The sequence below is a fragment of the Dreissena polymorpha genome, chromosome 5, assembly GCF_020536995.1.
Source record: "Dreissena polymorpha isolate Duluth1 chromosome 5, UMN_Dpol_1.0, whole genome shotgun sequence".
NCBI classification, from domain to species: domain Eukaryota; kingdom Metazoa; phylum Mollusca; class Bivalvia; order Myida; family Dreissenidae; genus Dreissena; species Dreissena polymorpha.
This window is the reverse complement of record NC_068359.1, coordinates 61,747,958-61,767,445: the sequence shown is the minus strand read 5'-3', so window position 1 is coordinate 61,767,445 and position 19,488 is coordinate 61,747,958. Positions and strand designations below refer to the sequence as shown.

Sequence of the window (19,488 nt, the reverse complement as noted above, 5' to 3'; positions counted from 1 at the left end):
AAGTTTTTTTGATACAGAGTCATGGAGTGGCTGGATGTTTCCTTTGAGGAAGAGGTAGTAACAACGGCACAACATGATCTGAAGCGCACAGTCGACATGGTAATGCACATTATTATGATATAATTAAATTCACGACTAGGCCAAAGGAAAAATCGAAAATCCAAATTTAAGATGACAGTTGAGAGTCAAGAACCTAATTTCGTCGGTCTCAATCAAAATGACGCATCTTCACCTCGTGACAATCCCTTATACGTTCATTTAGATAGAGACCGACGATAGGTTTTCAGCAGACGGTACTCTTTATCAAATAACATTCGATTCTCGTTATCCAAACTCGCTTATCTCGAAACTCCGCTTATGTCAAAGTCTGCAGTAACTGCATGTGATATATCCTAAAATGGATACAGAAACTTCGTTGAGCAACGTATACATTATATTTGTACTTCGTTGCACAACCAATACATACTCTGTGCGAAACCTATACATAAAGCGACTTGCAATTTCCTTCGAAACAAAGCATTTGAATAATTAAAATACATGTTCGTATCCTGTTTTGTACTTTAAAATGTGTAATGTACACTGAATAAACGTAAAATGTAGTTTTATTTGATTTAAGTTACCGTAATTAGCTATTTTAACAGAATAACCACCTTATGCATTGCTTCAAATAAAAATATTTCGATTTTAGCTCAAAATAAACCTGAAGGTTGCAACTACGCGCATTTGTTATTGAAAATAAGTACCTACCATTACTGGATGTTCCGTTCTCTAATCCATAAACACCAGAAAAGATAAACCTCGCCTGATTAAGTAGTGTATTTACACAATGTTTTCGTAGTAAAACATATACCCGACGTCGTAGCGAAACGGACTACGCTTTGACCTCGTCAGCCCCCAGTGATTTCTGGATCCGGATAGTTACATCGAAGATACCAATTTTGGCTTTTACTCGCTGGAAGTGAGTGCGCGATTTGACACTATTGATGTTGGAATACACTGGTTCAGTCTGCAATATTAACCCATAGGCATCGCCTGCAATGAAATCTCGGCTTTGGCGATAGAAAAATTGAGTAAAGATCGCCTGGATTGCGATGAAAAAAGAAGAGAAAATAAATCAATAAATAAATTTACGCATTTCAGGTGTAAATTCTTACAGCGACACCGCTTGGTTACTTCCGTTAGTTTTTTTATCATAAGTGATCTCCCTTAGATGTTGTATAGAGTGTAAAAGTCCGGCTCGCGTATTTAATATGTCGTAATACTTACGGTAAACTGAACTTGCATTCTACACCAATAAATAAAATAACAGTGTGATGTATTTTATCAATTAAGTAAAACGGTTGAATGTGTGTTATTAATAGCATTGAAATTACGAAATAACTGGAATAAAAGTTTGGAACCTGGATAACTGATTTGTTTACAATCTTATCCCCTAATAACAATCTATAATTATTTAACGGCTGTTGTCGTCCTTTCATGATAATGTCACTGTAAATTAATTCATTTTTTTCTGGCTATAAAAAAATTTCCTCTGGCTATGACATTTTCAAAGTTTCATAGCCACATTGGCTATGAAGACAAAAAATTTAGTTTTGTAGACTGCACTGGTTTTGAAAGTTTATAGTTTGAGAATTCACAATATCGTCACTAAGTTTATTCCACTCCGGCACAGTTCTAACAAAGAAAGAGTTTTTAAAGGTATTAGTTGTTGCTGGAATTGGTGGAAAGCTATGAGAGTTATTGTTCACTTGATTGCACGCGATGTTCTGATGTATATAGTCTTCGTATTTCTTAGCCCTGATTGTACGTTTAGGCCTTAGAGGCTTAAGCTAGTGCTCAATTGGGATGGCTGGCACGTGCCCTTTAACCACAAGAGTGAAATCCGTATGGGCCAGTCTTCTGTATTGGAGTGGTGGGAGGTCTAGCTTTTGAAGCATGTCAGTGACAAAGCCCGGCTGTCTGGAGCGGTAGTCAATGGTGATGAACCTTGCGGCTGAACGCTGGACACGCTCTAGGCGGTCAATGTCTGTTTGGTGGAATGGATCCCATACGATACTTGCGTATTCAAGTTTGGACCGGCCAAGTGCTAAGTATACGTTTCTTCTGCAGTTAAGAGGGCAGTGTCTGAGGTTTCTTCTGAGGAATCGAAGAGTGGAGTTGGCTCGTTTTGTTATATTGGTAATCTATGTTTTTCATTCGATGTCTCCTGATAAAGTTATACCAAGGTAGGTGTAATCTTTAACTCTTTTGAGGATTTCGTTGTTGATGTTGTAGAAGAAACTTGATTTGTGTTTAGAACTAAGAAGGTAGCATTTCTTTCCACTTAATTCCATCCCCCAGTCGTTGGCCCATTTCTGAAGATTGTCTATGTCTTTCTGGAGAATTTCATGGTCTTTAAATGATGTTATAGGTCAGTAGAGAAGTCAAGTCATCTGCAAAAAGTCGAATCTGTTACTTTGCCCTCTCTGGAAGAATGTTTATGTGGCACAGGAATAAAAACGGTGCTAGCACTGTCCTTTGAGGAACTCTTGAGCAAACTGGTACTTGTTGAGACTTCTCCCCGTCAGCAACCACACACATTTCTCGGCAGGTGAGGAAGTTTGATATCCAGGAGAGAAGGTTACCTCGGTTTCCGTAGTTCTCAAGTTTCAGTAGCAAACGTCTATGTGGAACCGTGTAAAAGGCCTTGCTGAAGTCCAGAATGATGGTATTGACGTGTTTATTTTGGTGGTAATAGTTAAGGAGTTCGTGAGTATTACTATAAGTTGGGTTTCGCATGAATACACAGAGCAGAATCCGTGATTAAGCGAGGTGAGGACTTTGTGTTTGTAAAGGTGGTTTAATATGTGGTGGCAGATGATGTGCTATAGAAGTTTGGAGGTGACACTGGTGAGGGATACATGACGATAATTCTCCGCTGCGTGACGGTCTCCCTTTTTGACGATGCTGGAACAGCATCGTCCAAGGTATGATAACCATCAAAAAATTCTTCACAATGGCGACCTATGTAAAAGACCGAGCCAGTCCGATTGAGATAACTCGATTTTTCAGTTACTTCCCTTTTGCATTCGCCACTGCGTAGGAGATTGCTCGTTGATTTTCATTGATAACATTCTCCTAGCAGAGTTGTCGTTCGTGTTTCAACGTTCAACAATGGCCGCCCCCATAAGAGTCTCGATTCGAAACTTTTTTACTGCATAAATGGGCTTGTTTCGCTATTTAGAAACTGTCATTTATGATATATGAATTATTTATTCACTAAATCTCCGCTAATGACAACAATGGATGGAATTCGAATGATATATTCGATGTGAATGGATCACTTTCTACAACAAAGGCTTCGCCCATGAGAGACTTGATAACACTCGTGTCAAAACTTTCTAACAGCTTAAATTGGCTTGTTTCGCTATTTAGTAATGCAACAATAAATGGAATTCGAAGGATATATTCAATGTGAAATGAAGCACTTTCTGGATCTCGACAGATTGACAAAGCAAAACTGGCATACTGATGATACTAGAATTTTAAGTTATCAATTTAAGTCACATTTTGCTTTATAAACTTTGTTCGAGCATTTTGCGACTTATTGAATGGCTATGATACCCGATATCAACAGCTCATATGGGATTTGCATATCACCAAGCTGTCCTGAAATACAACATTGATTACAAACTCTTTACTCATTTTACTTTTTTTTGTATGAATTTATTCTTCTTTCTATTTAAGTAGTTGATATCATAGTCAAAATAATTAGACGTAATTTACCGTTTAGTCCATGTATATCGACCTCATATTTATAGGAGTAGATATTATGTTAAAGGGGCCTTTTCACAGATTTTAACATGTTTTTAAGTTAGTCATTAAATGCTTTATATTGATAAATGTAAACATTGGATCTTAAAAGCTCCAGTTAAAAATCCAGAATAAAATTCTTTTAAAAAAATTAGTCCGCCGCAGGGCTTGAACCAGTGACCCCCTTAGTCCTGGAGTAAAAACGCATTAGCCTGCTCGACTTTTCTTCCAAGTATAAATGGTTGACGTATTTTATACCTAATATAAGCAATCTTCGTAGTTTCACACAATTAAACAACAACAACATAACTCTCCAAATTATTCACTCGTTTCGCGTTGCAACGCTTTATAATTTTAAATCGTTAAAAGATGCATATAATGGCTATATTAGACCATGGTAAATGTTCAGTAATACTGTTTCCTAAAAATAACATAACTTAAACAAAAATTTGCGGATCCGATACAACTTTTTTCAATTTTTGTCAATTTACCAAAACTTGAAAAGATCTCTTAAAAGTTAAATGAACTGTATCCCAGTAAAAGCGACATTAAGGCGATTGTGGCCAGTTTAGATCCAGTTCAGCCTGCAGTTGCTTGAAAGCTGTTTGCTTAAGAGCGGTTTTCTGACAATGACAAATAGTTTCATTGGATACTGATTAGAATGCCCTTTTCCTGTGACCTGGCTAATTAAATTCAGAAGCCTGGTAACAGTTTAACGTTAATGTTACCAATGTGTCAGGCCAGGGCCTGGATTTTGAAATCTAGGACATGCATGGTCAGAAGATGTCATTTAAGATTATACATTTTTTCAAACATATACAAATGCATACAAATATAAATAGTAAAAGGCACTAAGTCAGAAGGCATTTGACTTCGGCTGGTGCCTTGGCACACCAGGTGTTTCGGTTGCAATAGTTTGATGGACTCACTACTTAGATGTGTAGTTTTATTATTTACAGTATATCAAACAGTATTTAGCATGAACCAATGATTTTTGCAAACATAAATAATTATTGATGTAAAATGCTTGAAGGAATAATATTTAAGGTTTAAGAAGGCATTTTCTTTTTGTTTTAAAGAATTTCTTTGAAAATCATATTTTTTATGAAATTTTGGCAACAAGGGGTAACGCATTTTTTAAAAAAGTAATTAATTTTTCGACAAAAAGTACCATGAGTAGCATGAAACAATTTTTTTTAAACAATTGTAATTGATGAAAAATGATTGCAAAAATATCTAGGGTCTAATAAAGCATTTTTTGTTTTATTTTAATAGGTAACTCTGAAAATTCTATTTTTCATGATTTTTTTTTGCAACAAGGGGTTATGAAATTTAATAAATGTAACTGGATTTTTAGACCAAAACTGGTACTATGATAATACTATAATGCACTTCGACAAAACATTTATAATTATATTGTTTATTCTTGAAAATGTATTTCCCCTATTCACTAAAAATAACACTTTTGATCAGAAAATTCATATATAATGATGTTTACTTTTATTTTCAAGAAGCATAATGCCTCTTTTTAGTTGTATTCAGCCACAAGTTCTTGTCAGCCACTTAAGGGTTATATGTTGCCTTTCTTTTACTAAATGCAAAATAATTCTACGCTTTGAGACATTCATAAAATATTTTATGTCTTTACAACACCGACAGGCTAATAAATTATTATATCAAGTACTTCCATATTAACAGGACCATTCTAGGCGGGCAACCTAGCAACCTTGATTTGTTCATATCTTCTTATCAATCTGTTATATGTGTTATGAATCATTTGTTCGGAGAACATTTAATGTTTGTTATAACTTTTAACTAATTCAATGTTCAAAGTGATATTGTAATTGACCGATAAACCAACATACTGATTAAAAGGGAATATTTTATTAATTATTTGCATTTTATCTTACATGAGAAATATTTGTCTAAATGTTTTTCAAACTATAGAGAAATCTATATACAATTAATCATTGAGGCCGTTTATAAAAAAAAAACATTTATGAAATGGAAGTTAAAAGATAAAAATAAATAATGCAAGTTTTTGTCAGATATTCGTAATAATTTCCATTATAATTGAGTGTCTGAGCAATGTGGATGAATGAATATATCGGATAAAACGAACACTTGTCTACACTTGAATTATGATTTATTTTTCAATACGTATGCACTTAAGTTTAGCCTTTATGCTTTTTTTAGCATTTATAGACAGTGTCCCTCCCCAAAATCAAGGAATTATTACTTGTCATTCATTTGTGTAATGGTATACAATAATTTTGTGGTAGAATATTTGAGAAAAACATTAGAAACGAAACTTGTCAGTGATGAAATTTTCCATATGGTTATGGCAATTACCGATCGTCGGTTTCTGAAAAACAATACGTCACGGTTTCCAAAAATATGATGGTTGTGCCCAAAGATTTTGGTGTTAATGAACATTACTGGTTTATACTTTAATAATTTCGATTCTCATTTGATTAATAGGTAATTTCAAGGCTGATAAACTTGAAATATGCAAGCTATTCTTTCGTTTTGCATATGTCTGTCGATACATCTGTACAATCGGTAATTTCCGTAACCATTCGTTACATTGTAGCAGACACAATTTTAAATGAAAAAAAATATGTTTTACACTAATATTCTACCTCTTTCTTGCTAAAAACTAATGCATGAATGATTAAAAAGTAATATTGCATCGTTTTCAGCCAGGAACACTGTCTATGACCGCGATAAAAAACATAAACTTTTTGATTTACGATATTTACTTTATAAATAGCTTGCATGCGGCATGGCATTGCATGTTCCGCAAGATAAATATCTCGACTTTATTTATTGGATGATTTCGGACTGTTTCATCCAATCAGAAAATAGCTTTTAAACGTAATTTAGACCCATGTTTAGCGAGATAATTAAGTACCACTTTTTATACACTGCCAAATTATGACATAACAAGTTGCCTCCCTTGTTGGTTCATTCTACTGTATTATTATGCCCCCCTTCGAAGAAGAGAGGGTATATTGCTTTGCACATGTCGGTCTGTATGTCCGTCCACCAGATGGTTTTCGGATGATAACTCAAGAATGCTGGATGCCACGTTTATATTCCAATCTTCATAAAATTTGGCCAGAATATAAGTCTCAATGATATCTTGGATCAGTTCGAAAAATGTTACAATTGGTTGAAAACATGGCTGCCAGGGGGTGGGGCATTTTTCCTTATATTGCTATAGTAAAACATTGTTAACACCCAAGAGGTCACATTTATTTTCCGATCTTCAAGAATTTTGGTCACAATATTTGTCCCAATAATATCTTGTTATCTCAGGTGAGCGACTTTGGGCCTTTCAGGCCCTCTTGTTTGTTCATCTTATCATTTGAAGAAAAGATATCATTGCACAAATGTCCTTTACTTTTAGAATGTGTTATGCTGCATTTCTTGTGTGGCTTGTTCGTGGTATATTGTTTAGCACATGTCGCTCAGTCCGTCAGTTGGTCCGTCCACCAGATGATTTCCGGATGATAACTCAAGAACGCTTAGGCCTAGGATCATGAAACTTCATAGGTACATTGAACATGACTGGCAGATGAACCATATTGATTTTCAGGTCACAAGATAAAAGGGTAAGGTCACAGTGACTATAATGCTTAGGCCTAGGATCATGAAACTACATAGGTACATTGATCATGACTGGCATATGACCCCTATTGATGTTCAGGTCACTAGGTCAAAGGTCAAGGTCACAGTGAGTCAAAACAGTTTAATGATTTCCGGATGATAACTCAAGAATGCTTACGTCTAGGATCATGAAACTTAATAGGTACATTGATCATGACTGGCAGATGAACCCTATTGATTTTCAGGTCATTAGATAAAAGGGTAAGGTCACAGTGACTAGAATGCTTAGGCCTAGGATCATGAAACTACATAGGTACATTGATCATGACTGGCATATGACCCCTATTGATGTTCAGGTCATTAGGTCAAAGGTCAAGGTCACAGTGAGTCAAAACAGTTTAATGATTTCCGGATGATAACTCACGAATGCTTACGTCTAGGATCATGAAACTTCAAAGGTACATTGATCATGACTTGCAGATTATCCCTATTGATGTTTAGGTCACTAGGTCAAAGGTCAAGGTCAAAGTCACTCAAAGCAGTAAAATAGTATTCGGATGATAACTCAAAAATGCTTACGCCTAGGACCATTAAACTTCATAGGTACATTAATCATGACTGGAATATAACCCTTATTGATTTCCAGGTCACTTGGTCAAAGGTCAAGGTCACAGTGATTCATAACAGTATAAAGGTTTCCTGATGATAACTCAAAAATAGTAAGGCCTAGGATCATGAAACTTCATAGGTAAATTGATCATGACTGGCAGATGATCCCTATTGATTTTCAGGTCACTAGGTGAAAGGTCAAGGTCACAGTGACAAAAAATATATTCACACAATTGCAACCACTACAACTGACAGCCCATATGGGAGGCGTGCTTGTTTTACAAATAGCCCTTGTTTGTCTTATGTTGGTTAATATTCATCTCGGTCAATTCTAGGTTAAGTTTGAAAGTAGGTCATATGTGGTTCAAACTAGGTCAACAAACCAAATCACAGAAAAGGTTAGTGAACACTCCAGAGGAATGAAAATTGCTTACAATGTCCATCTTAATCAAATCAAAAGCTGAATTTGCAAGTTGGTCATGTGCAGGCTAAAGCTAGGTTACAACTAAGTCAAATCATACACAAGTTTTTGACACTATAGAAGGAGTTTTGGGTGAGCGATACATGGGCTTTCTTGTTTTAGAACAGCCAGTAGTAAGAAAGGGAAGGTATTGTATTTGTTTCAAAAGTAACATTTTATTGTTATTGGAAGTAACTGAGCAATTATATGATGTCATAGTTTTGGTTATTTTGTGACAAGGTAAGCTTTTGTTATCACTCTTTGTCTGTTGTATTTTATCCAAAGTTTATTGTGAACACATAAGATATCATTTTACAATGTTTAAATTGAGTGTCACCTCTTTGCCAGATTCTTATTAAACTAGTCACTGCTATGTCATTTGGGTTTCTATCAACAATTAGGGCACTAGGTCAAATATAAGAAAAGGTCTGTTAATACTTTAGTGGTCACATTCTGTCTCTGATCCACTTGTAAATTGGTTAGAACATTATTTTAAATGATTTCAATGTCAAGCTTGAAAGTAGCATATTCAATATTTAGGTCACAAGGTCTATCTCAGTGATTAACAGGTCACGTTCCAAAGTGGGTCATGTTCTTCCAAGCATTTGAACAATAACTAAAATCATTAAAATCTATGTTAACACTTACATTTCTTACCTGATCTTCATGACAGTTGATCAGAATGTTCAAATAAATAAAAGTAGGAACTTGGTACCAAGGCTCAACTAGACCGGATAGACGCAAATAGTTTGTTCATACTCACAATGCCTTTTTTCTAGATCTTCATAAAAAATTAGTTAACACCACTAGGAAACAATCAGTTTCAGGTGAGCCACATTGTGCTGTTATAGCTATCTATGTATAGTATAGAGTGTTACAAAACATTGTTTATCAATAAAAATAAATGAAAAAAATGGCTTTCTAAAAGTTGTAGTCTTGGATGATATATTCCTCAACTTATAATCTACGAAAATCTTTTGAGAAGAAAAACAAAATTTGACTATTATTATACCCCAACATACTGTGATTGGGGGCTAGCAGAGGAATTCTCAATTATGTTCCTCAAAAAAAAATAATGGGTTAGCATATTGTTGCTGTTTTATCCAGTTGTCTGTACCATTACTCCCAAAAGAATTGTAAGTTCAAATATGAGATATTTAGGTAAATAAATTTCATTGAAGGGAGTGCAGTGTCCAAGAACGGAAACGATTGCACCACAACCATTAACTATTGACCTGCGGATAAATGACAAGCAATAAAAATTACGCAATTGCGGTGATGTAGATAAACTTAAATGGATGCTTATTTATTTTATGCTTTCCGGTGATTTATTCAGAAATATCAGTGAAACAAACTGGTATTTCACTGTTTTAAACAGTGAAAATAACAGTGAAAATATCGATATTTTTCGCTGTTTTTTCTGGGAAAATCGATATTCCGCCGAATCCAACAAATATCCTCTATATATCCATCCTCTTCAAAAGCATCGTCAAACCAGTACTTTCAGTGCTTTGATTGTAGACTGGTGCTATGTTTACATACATCCAATCTTTTGGCAGTTCTCCGGAGTTGATGGATTGCTGGAAGATAGCGGTGAAAGCTGGGGCTAGTTTTGGAGAACTCTATCAGGGACTTCATGAGGACCACCAGCTTTGTTACATTCAGGTCCTTTAGCAATTCTGGGATTGTCTTCATTGTTTTTATTGCCGATATCACCTAAATTATGTCATCAGTTGAATGAACTGAGTGCATGCAAATAAAGTAACATGTGACTTATGCCCAGCATGCGCAACACGCGTATTTACAACGAAAAAATGTGTCATCGTCGAAAATACCCCTACGTCGAAATCAACATACGGGACGATAATATTAAATACCCATGAAAAACTTTGGGAATTAGGCAATTTGCCAAAAGTTAAATAACATCACTACAATACATTCGTGTCGCCTTGCTCAAAAGTAATGGATAATGGCAGCTTCAAAAAAAACTTTACCGGGAAAGCCTTTCTTTCGACGTAAATAATCATATTTGATGGAAATTGACGAATAACTTGTCTCGTAACAATGGACGCCAAATTACGTCTTTTCCTTTAATATGGTACGGTGAAATCTCTTTACCGGTTACATTACAGTATAATATGATTCCTCACTATGTATCAGCAGACGATTTATTGTATCATCATCATCATCATCATCATCATCATCATCATCATCATCATCATCATTATCATCATCATCATCATCATCATCATCATCATCATCATCATCATTATCATCATCATCATCATCATCATCATCATCATCATCATCATTCAAATTGTACATGAAATTCATATTTGCTACATAAATTAATAAACATTAATCGAGCTCGCTTTGGGGCTTTGCCTTATTTCATATTAAAATAAGGAAATAAACGTCAATTTGTATCTATATATATGTACAAAGGTTAGACCATCAATTTTTACATCTTAACCGTTAGCCTATAAAATGCTTCAGGTTTGCTGGACAGCAATATATACACGGAACAAGCCAAATGTACACCACTGCTTTGATGAACGTCAAAAGTCACAATTACAATTTTATAACAGTTATTGTGTTTAATTATTTTAATTTCTTTTTTTCGTTTATATTCAAGAAGTAATACAGTCGGATTTTACTCATTTGTCCTTCAATGTAGGTGACAGGGGAATTTATTTCTTTAACGAAAATGTGAAGTTAAAAAAAGTTTGGCTCTGGTAAAACGGTGCTTTTTTGGATGTTTCGTTTCTTAGTTTAAGCGCAGAATTATGTTCCAGATAAGCATGTGCGGACTGCAGAGGCTAATCTGTGACGACACTTTCAGCACACGCATTAAGCCCGGTTTTCCCAGAGCACGACTAAAACACATTAGCTCATTTCAAAAGTGTAAAATACTATCTTAAATTTAAACAAATGTGTTGTTAGTACACTTCAAAAATCCTTATATTAAATGGGTTTGTTTTTAAAATAATATTTGTAAGAGTATACATAGAAATTAAACATTTGTTTTCGAATCTATGACATGATTTTTAAAATTGTTTTATCATACTGTTAAAACGTCCCTGTAAATTATAATACAATTGATGAACTTGAAACACGTTACAAATGCAACGTCGTTATTCATTTGACAAAATGAACTCTGCGGTATATTTTAATCGTGATTTCTCTCATCAAGAGTTAGTTTGTGGTGCCTCTGGAGTAAATTAATAATGTTTATGATGTGTTTACTTCTAACAGTAGATACTTAGCGAAAAAAAATGTATAAAGCATCATTTATTCAAGGGAGCAAATTATCACATTTAATAGGATGCTTCATAAATGTATTGAATAATTCTATGGACACTGTTGTTGTTTCTTTTACTTTTTACATATTATATTTATGTTGTTGTTTTTATACAGAATTTGACAATTATGCCTGCAATGTCATTTACAAGAAGAAATATCTGTACCGTGAAGACCGTGTTGGGCCTACTTGCTAGTGTGTAACTGTTTTTGTTTCTAATAACTTTCTTATGACTGCGTATGTTGCTACAACAACAACATGTTCATCATCACTATTACTACTCACAACAACAACAACAACTACTACTACTACTACTACTACTACTACTACTACTACTACTACTACTACTACTACTACTACTACTACTACTACTACTACTACTACTACTACTACTACTACTTCTACTACTACTACTACTACTACTACTACTACTACTACTGCTACTACAACTACTACTACTACTACTACTACTACTACTACTACTACTGCTGCTACTACTACTACTACTACTACTACTACTACTACTACTACTACTACTACTACTACTACAACAACTACTACTACTACTACTACTACTACTACTATTACTACTACTACTACTATTACTACTACTACTACTTCCACTTTTACTACTACTCCTACTACTACTAATACTACTACTACTACTGCCTCTTATACTTATGCTAGTTTAACTACTTTTACCGCGTCTGTTTGTATTGCTGTGGTCAAAACTTTTCCAATCGGTAACTATATCATTATTATTTTGACATATTTTTTTGCACATCGATTTAAACAAACTTTGGATTTATTTTTTGCTGTTTAACGTAGAATGCTTACATTGAACTTATTTAATGTGTAATTGAATGTATTTGTTTCTTTTAAACTATAGCTGTTATGTACATTTTGAAGATTAACTCTGTGGCAAATCCCGTATTCAAACATGCCTACAAGTCGTCAGCTACTATGAACAACTTCAAAATAACAGGTACAGCAAAACTGTTATTGGATCTGAAATCGAAGAACAGACAAAACGTTCTTGAAATAATTCCCATATTGTGTTTACGATATTATTTCATATTTTGTGTTTAGTTCCTATATAGTTCAACTATGGTGACATGTTTATATGATTTAAAGAGACTTCGGAAGCATAAAGTTTTGAACTTAAATAATCCGCTGGTCTTTTGTTAAAACGATTTTTTTTACAAGTACAATACAGTACACATACACAACGCAAATACTAACAACAACAACAACAACAGCAACATTTATTCAGCAGTAATGCTATACAAGCTCACAGCCTATATTATATATGCATGATACAATTTATAAGTAAATCTTATCTATCAACTTATTAAAATTGCCGAAACCACTTTGGAACAATCAATACAAAATATATGTGGCTCAAATCGGGTCAAAAGCGCGGCGAACCTCACACATCTGCCCGAATTATCCCATTGATGCCTAGTGGACTCTTCCATCCTTCTAAATTGGATCAATTTATTTCCGAAATTAGGGATGTCTAGTATATTTATTTCGATATTTATAATTTTTCTTAAAAAATTCCTTTATGCGGCGTCTCATCTGGGTCTACGCTGTTTGCCAAGGCATTTTTTCTAGACGCTATGCATAAATGGGTTAATTAAATAGGAAACTTTATGGCCAAGGATACCATTACGGTCTTGTCCTTACATGGCATTTTCAGAATATTGGCATTGTAACCTTTCTTTCAATTGAGTAGCCTGCATTAACTATGAGTTTTACAAAACAATATTGTTACTTTAATTATACATATTTATTGCAGTACATTTTAAAATAAGCCTTTGTATAACATGTGTTTATCTCAAACTATGCTATAACATTTTTAAAACCCATTTTGCTAGAAGTGAATATCAGTGTATGCCAACAAGTCAATATATAAGAAAACGATGCCGTATTAAAATCTTAAAATACATCAATCAAGAGTTAACGATTGCTATTTTTTTTTTAAGGTCAACATAGTCATTTATTTACATTATTAAATTTGAATAATACATCGCAACACATTTTCATCACAATAAAGGACGCCATTATAATTATGTAATCATACAGAACAAGAATCGACGAATACATGTAATACATGGCATACGTTAAGAGACGTTTGGTTTTTGTTTTTACCGATTGTATTTGTCATATTTAACCCTTTCAGTGCTGGAACCGAATTTTGAAGGCCTTTGCAAACAGTTTGGATCCAATTGAGATACCACAGAACGTGTCGTCTCATTAGGATCCAAACTGTTTGATATTCTGAAAAAAAAACGAAGAAAATGGTAATTTTTAGAAATTCAGCAGACTATATTTAGCAGACGACAAATTTCCCAGCATGCAAATGGTTAAACAGTAACATTGCTAACAGGACGCAGCCTTTAGCGAACTGACACGTAGGAGCAACGCCAAATACGTAGTTTCTACGAATCGATAGCTGAATATTTATGTAGATCTAATTAATCTGTTTTACATACACCAACAGTCTGAAACAAAACGGAATAAGAAACGCAACCATTTATGGACTTTGACTGTTGACAATATTATATTACACCTAGTAGTTTAGAGTCTTATATTCACCGCATATACTCTGTGATTAATACAAAGACCAATATATGTTCTCATGATGCTTTGTCTTCTTATACATCAGTTATTGGTCAGACATTATTAAATGATATTCTTTCCATTTTATTGGCGTCGCTCTGGAGAGCGGCGACTAGTATGTAATGCATTTTTGCGCTTATGGGAGGAGAAGTTATTTTACGGATAAATGTATATATTTTTGTTTTAAGAATATCTTGCATAGTGGTGATTTTTTGTGTAAATTAGTGTAAATAAGTACTACATTTGTGACTATTACATTTATTTCAACATCTATTGCCAATAATGCAAAGCTAATTGTTTTAATTAATAACTGACCCATAACTGATCACAGGGGAAAGATCACAGGGACTGGGCAAATACGCGAAACTTTCTGGTTTTGTATAAAAACAAAACATAATCAAAATATATTTATTTTGTGGTTTTTCTAATTTGCTTATTTAGTGGAGAATCAATATAGAACGATATTTGACGACCTATCGAGCAAGCAAGTTTATTGGAAGGCGTAGTGGTACGAAAACGTACAATGTATTAGTCTATTAATAGACATAAAATAACGATCGCTATACACAACTTCACAGTACATAGCAGTACATAAATGATGTCAGCCGGAATAGCTCAGTTGGGAGAGCGTTAGACTGAAGTTGTTTACGCAACAATCATCTAAAGGCTGCCGGTTCAATCCCGGGTTCCGGCACAAACGGAACAGTTCGGCGGTTTAAAATTGTTTCTTCAGTCAGGTTAATAAATATAATAAAGATTTATTTTATGTAGACATTTTAAAATCCATTTTACTACAATTGGACATTTTTATTAAAATTAATGGATGCCGCGTGGTTACAACGTTAATTAAAATTTCTTACATCACTTAAATATCTTATAAAAAAATACACGTGTTTTTATATTAACCAATAAATGCAAACAACACATCTATTATCCATGTTTTTATGGTTGTCTATCATGGCCCTAAATACTATCCCTACCACATAGAGCGCAAAGCGCGACACGTATTATTGATTGTAGCAATGAGTTGCGATAAAGGAAGCAGCCGCTTATCAAGGAGGAGCTGTGCCCCAGCAACCCGTTTCCCTAATGTCAAGCACTTCTCAGAGTTTTTTTTTAAGAACCACATATAGAGCGCGAAGCGCAACACGTATTACTATCCAGGTGGTATGGGCCCTTAAGCATTATCCGACCATTACGTCCATAGATATCTTCCTTATAATTTGAGAAATTTTGAAATCGTTGTTCGAAGTCCAAAATTTTCATCCGATTGTTCCCAAACTTGCACAGGTTTTTTTATCAATGAGGACCCAACCCAAACACTCTATATGAGCAATATCGGACCATAAGTCCAGAATTATGTCTCTTTGAATTTAAAAATAAAAGTGAAAAACTGCTTGGTCAGGTGATTATGTCAACATTTCCCATCAGATTCTTCCCAAACCTACAGTGTCTTCATATCAATGAGCATTTTTACCTTATAAAAAATGAGAAACATCGGCACAATAAGTCCAGAATTTTTTCCTATTAAATTTGACAAAATAAACAATTTCCACTTGCTCAAAAGATTTCACAACTTTCGTCTGAATATTTCCAAACTTATTAAGTGTTTTTATATCAGTATTACTCGAACCCTATTGAAAATGATGAATATCGGAGCAATAAATCTATTATGATCTTTTACTGAATTTCAAAGTATTGTGAAATGCAGCTTCTTTATGCCATGTACAGTTTTTATTCATTTTTTTTTCAAACTTTTACAGTGTTTTCATATCAATGAGTACTCAACCCCTATCGTAAATGAGCAACGTAAGGATAAGTTCAAAATCATCTCCCCTTGAAGTTGAGAAAAATATGAAATTACGCTTACAAGATGAAGCAGATTTTTTTTAAACCCACACAGTTCTGTTCCATTAATGAAAACTGCACACGGATGCCAGTAAAAAAAGGAAACCAATGTAAATAAAATGAACTATGACATATTTGGGGGTTACAACACAAAATCATAGTCAATGGTTATTTGGGGTTATACCGGTAACACAATATCATAAATAATGGTTATTTGGGGGTTATAACACAAAATTATAGATAATGGTTATACCAGTATCTTTTTCTATTTTGTTTGAAATAAACGGCTAATATATTAATATTTACAGTAGAAAATAAATCGTTCCATGTAACTTCACTGAGTGCCTTTTACACTGACATCCCCGACGCCCTTTGATGCTTTGCATCAATACTTATCTTGTACTTTCAGAAATACGACGATTTTCACCCATAGTGTATACTGACCCGTGCAACGGAACAATCCACGATTCCCGTCGGACCACATTGTTCAAGGCGTTTGACAACGTTTCGCAATACATGCAAGGTACTTTTGATACTTCGGTCTCTTTACACGAGGCTTATTTATGTGCATTTTATTATGAACGAGTTTTTATAATGTTAAGTTAATGAGAATGTGCCCTTATCAATTCGTAATGAGTTAAAATATTAAGTTAAAACGATTATAAATCACATATGAAACCGTTTGTGTACTTAAATTATTTCATCGAAGAAGAACATGTACACAATACATCTGGTACCTCTTGCTCTCAAATAAATAGTTCACGCGTAACAAGATTATGCAAATCTTTGAGAGAGAATGGCGGGGGTGGATTTATATTGAACAAAACATGTAAAACAACCTTTATGCACTGGGGTTAATTTAAAAAATGATCATATTATCGCATCGTTTGGTTGTTCATATAGGTTTGTGGGACGATAAATCCGACGTTTACAGACTTGCAAATGATGCAGAACCAGTTATCGTAACCGCTGCATCGAATAACCATTTTCCTGAGACAATCGGGTTGTTTGCAAATTTGAACCTTGTTTTGAGGAAAATGAAATCAAATGTGAAAGTGATCTTTTATGACTTGGGTCTTGAGAGTAAAAACCGAAAATGGGTAAGGCTTTAATTGGCGCTGCGATTTCTTTTTCTTTCTTTGAGATACGTTACGTATCTAAAGCATCATCACAATTAATTAAATAGGGTGAAACATTGTGATTATTTTACCGATCGGAACCAGCGGTATACAGCCAAATAAAGACGGTTATTGTTGCTGTAAAGTTTTTTACACTCCAATTGGGAAAATGATAACATACGACACAAAAACCTTGATTATTCAAGGCAACCATTTTATATATGACCTTGATTGTTCACCTTAACCAAATCCATCTAAATATGAAATACAAATGAAACTGTGATTCAATATAGCCATGCTTTCATTTTCATCACAATAACTCTGTCTATTCTTAAATTATTAAGGCCAAACCTAATCAATAAACAGTTATCTTAATTACATCCACCCTAAACGAAACTCTGGATATTTTTTATAAGCATTAGTGTTGTTATTTTGTTTAAAAGACTTTAACTGAAATTGAAATGTCTCTATGATGTTCATTAAGGATCTAAAGTCAAACGTGTTCCTCAGTGATCAAATAGGCAACGTTAACTAATCCATTTCTTCTATTTCAGATGAAGGCCTTTTGTAACTGCGAATATCGACAATTTCCATTCAACAAGTTTCCAGAGCACGTGAAAATATTGAATGGCTATGCCTTCAAGCCGTTAGCAATTATGGTTAGTGTAAATAATTAAAATTATTCTTTATTGTCTATTTAATGTCGTGCGATCTTAGTTCCTGTGATTTTTTTTTCCATTTATGACCGATATACATAATCTGCACGAGTTGTTGCTTGTTATTCTATACAAATTTAAACATATGCTAAATGAGTTATACTCAACTTAGTCGTGTTTTTTCTACATGTAGATGGTGTTAAACGAGTACCCATTTGCTATTTGGATGGACACGTCCATACGATTCAAACAAGTTAACATATCGCAACTTTTTGAAGATGCTCGACAAATGAATATCATCGGCGTGGAAGGAGAAATCGCCATCGCTCGAATAACTCTGCCGGGAACATTTTCCCACTTTGATAAACAGCCGTGTAAATTTATAAACTTAACCGACATTCAGTCTGGCTTTTTAATAGCTCGGGCAACACCGTTTGTGGTAAAAAATATACTAAAGCCATGGGTCGCGTGCGCTCTTCTGCTAGACTGTATGGTTCCGAGGGATGGGTATCTCCCCTATTTGTTCTGTAAAAAAACAGCGCGATGTGTATGGCGAATGTCATAGATTCGATCAGTCCGTTTTGGGGATTGTTTTGCACCGCGCGTATGGCGACGATATATCGGAACGCACGATAACGTATGGGGGCCGATACATCTATCTTACTGGATCAGAAGAACCGGAGAATTATTCTTACTAGTATAATGGTTTAAGAATAGTTAAGAATAAGGATGTTTACACAATATTTTATAAATGAAACATAATTAACAAGGATAAATGCAGCTTTCTCCGCCATCTTGTGTTGTGAAACATGAGGATGTTATTGCCTTGTGTAATCTTGCGCCTTAACTCTAACTGCTTAGGCTGTATTTGAAAGTGGATCTGGATTATAAACCTCCGAGGAATTAAAAAAGTTAGCAATAAAAATTAAACACTTAAATGTGTAATTAACCCATTTATGCCTAGCGCCTAGAAAAAAAGGCCTTGGTAAATAGCGTAGACCCAGATGAGACTCCGCATGTTGCGGCGTCTAATCAGGGTCTGCGCTGTTTGCTTAAAGGAATTACTGTAAGAATTATTCTAAATATAGAAATAAATATACTACACATCCCTAATTTTGGAAATAAATTGATCCAATTTAGAAGGATGGGAGAGTCCTCTATGCGTAAATGGGTTAAGCGCTATAATATATAGTGTAATTGACTCATCCATTTGTTTTCAGCATATTAACATGAATAAATGTTTGCATTATATTGAGCTTAAAATGCTGTTTTCATTTTATACCATCTTTGTTATTCCGTTTGCCTTTATTCATTTACTTTTACATGACAGTCAAAACTGTGACCACCGACTAGTGTCGTTATCCGTAATTTAGCCCACAGGTGGGTAGCGTGTGGCTATGATATTAATTAGTGAAAACATCATTTTGAATGATAAATAATCATATTATAACGAAAAATTACCTTTTC

At 34.3% G+C, this 19,488-nt stretch overlaps 1 protein-coding gene and 1 long non-coding RNA gene across 2 annotated transcripts in view; one reads left to right on the top strand and one right to left on the bottom strand.

Moving 5' to 3' along the window:
• The window catches only part of LOC127831640 (uncharacterized), a 228,176-nt gene that overhangs the window by 208,125 nt on the left and 563 nt on the right, over nt 1-19,488 (bottom strand). The window lies entirely within an intron of this gene.
• Nucleotides 12,410-19,223, top strand: LOC127831637 (uncharacterized). The gene is made up of 5 exons (XM_052356633.1): nt 12,410-12,759; nt 16,657-16,770; nt 17,151-17,347; nt 17,920-18,024; nt 18,215-19,223. The coding sequence occupies exons 1-5, from the start codon at nt 12,669-12,671 to the stop codon at nt 18,584-18,586; spliced, it is 879 nt and encodes a 292-aa protein (XP_052212593.1). The 5' UTR covers nt 12,410-12,668; the 3' UTR covers nt 18,587-19,223.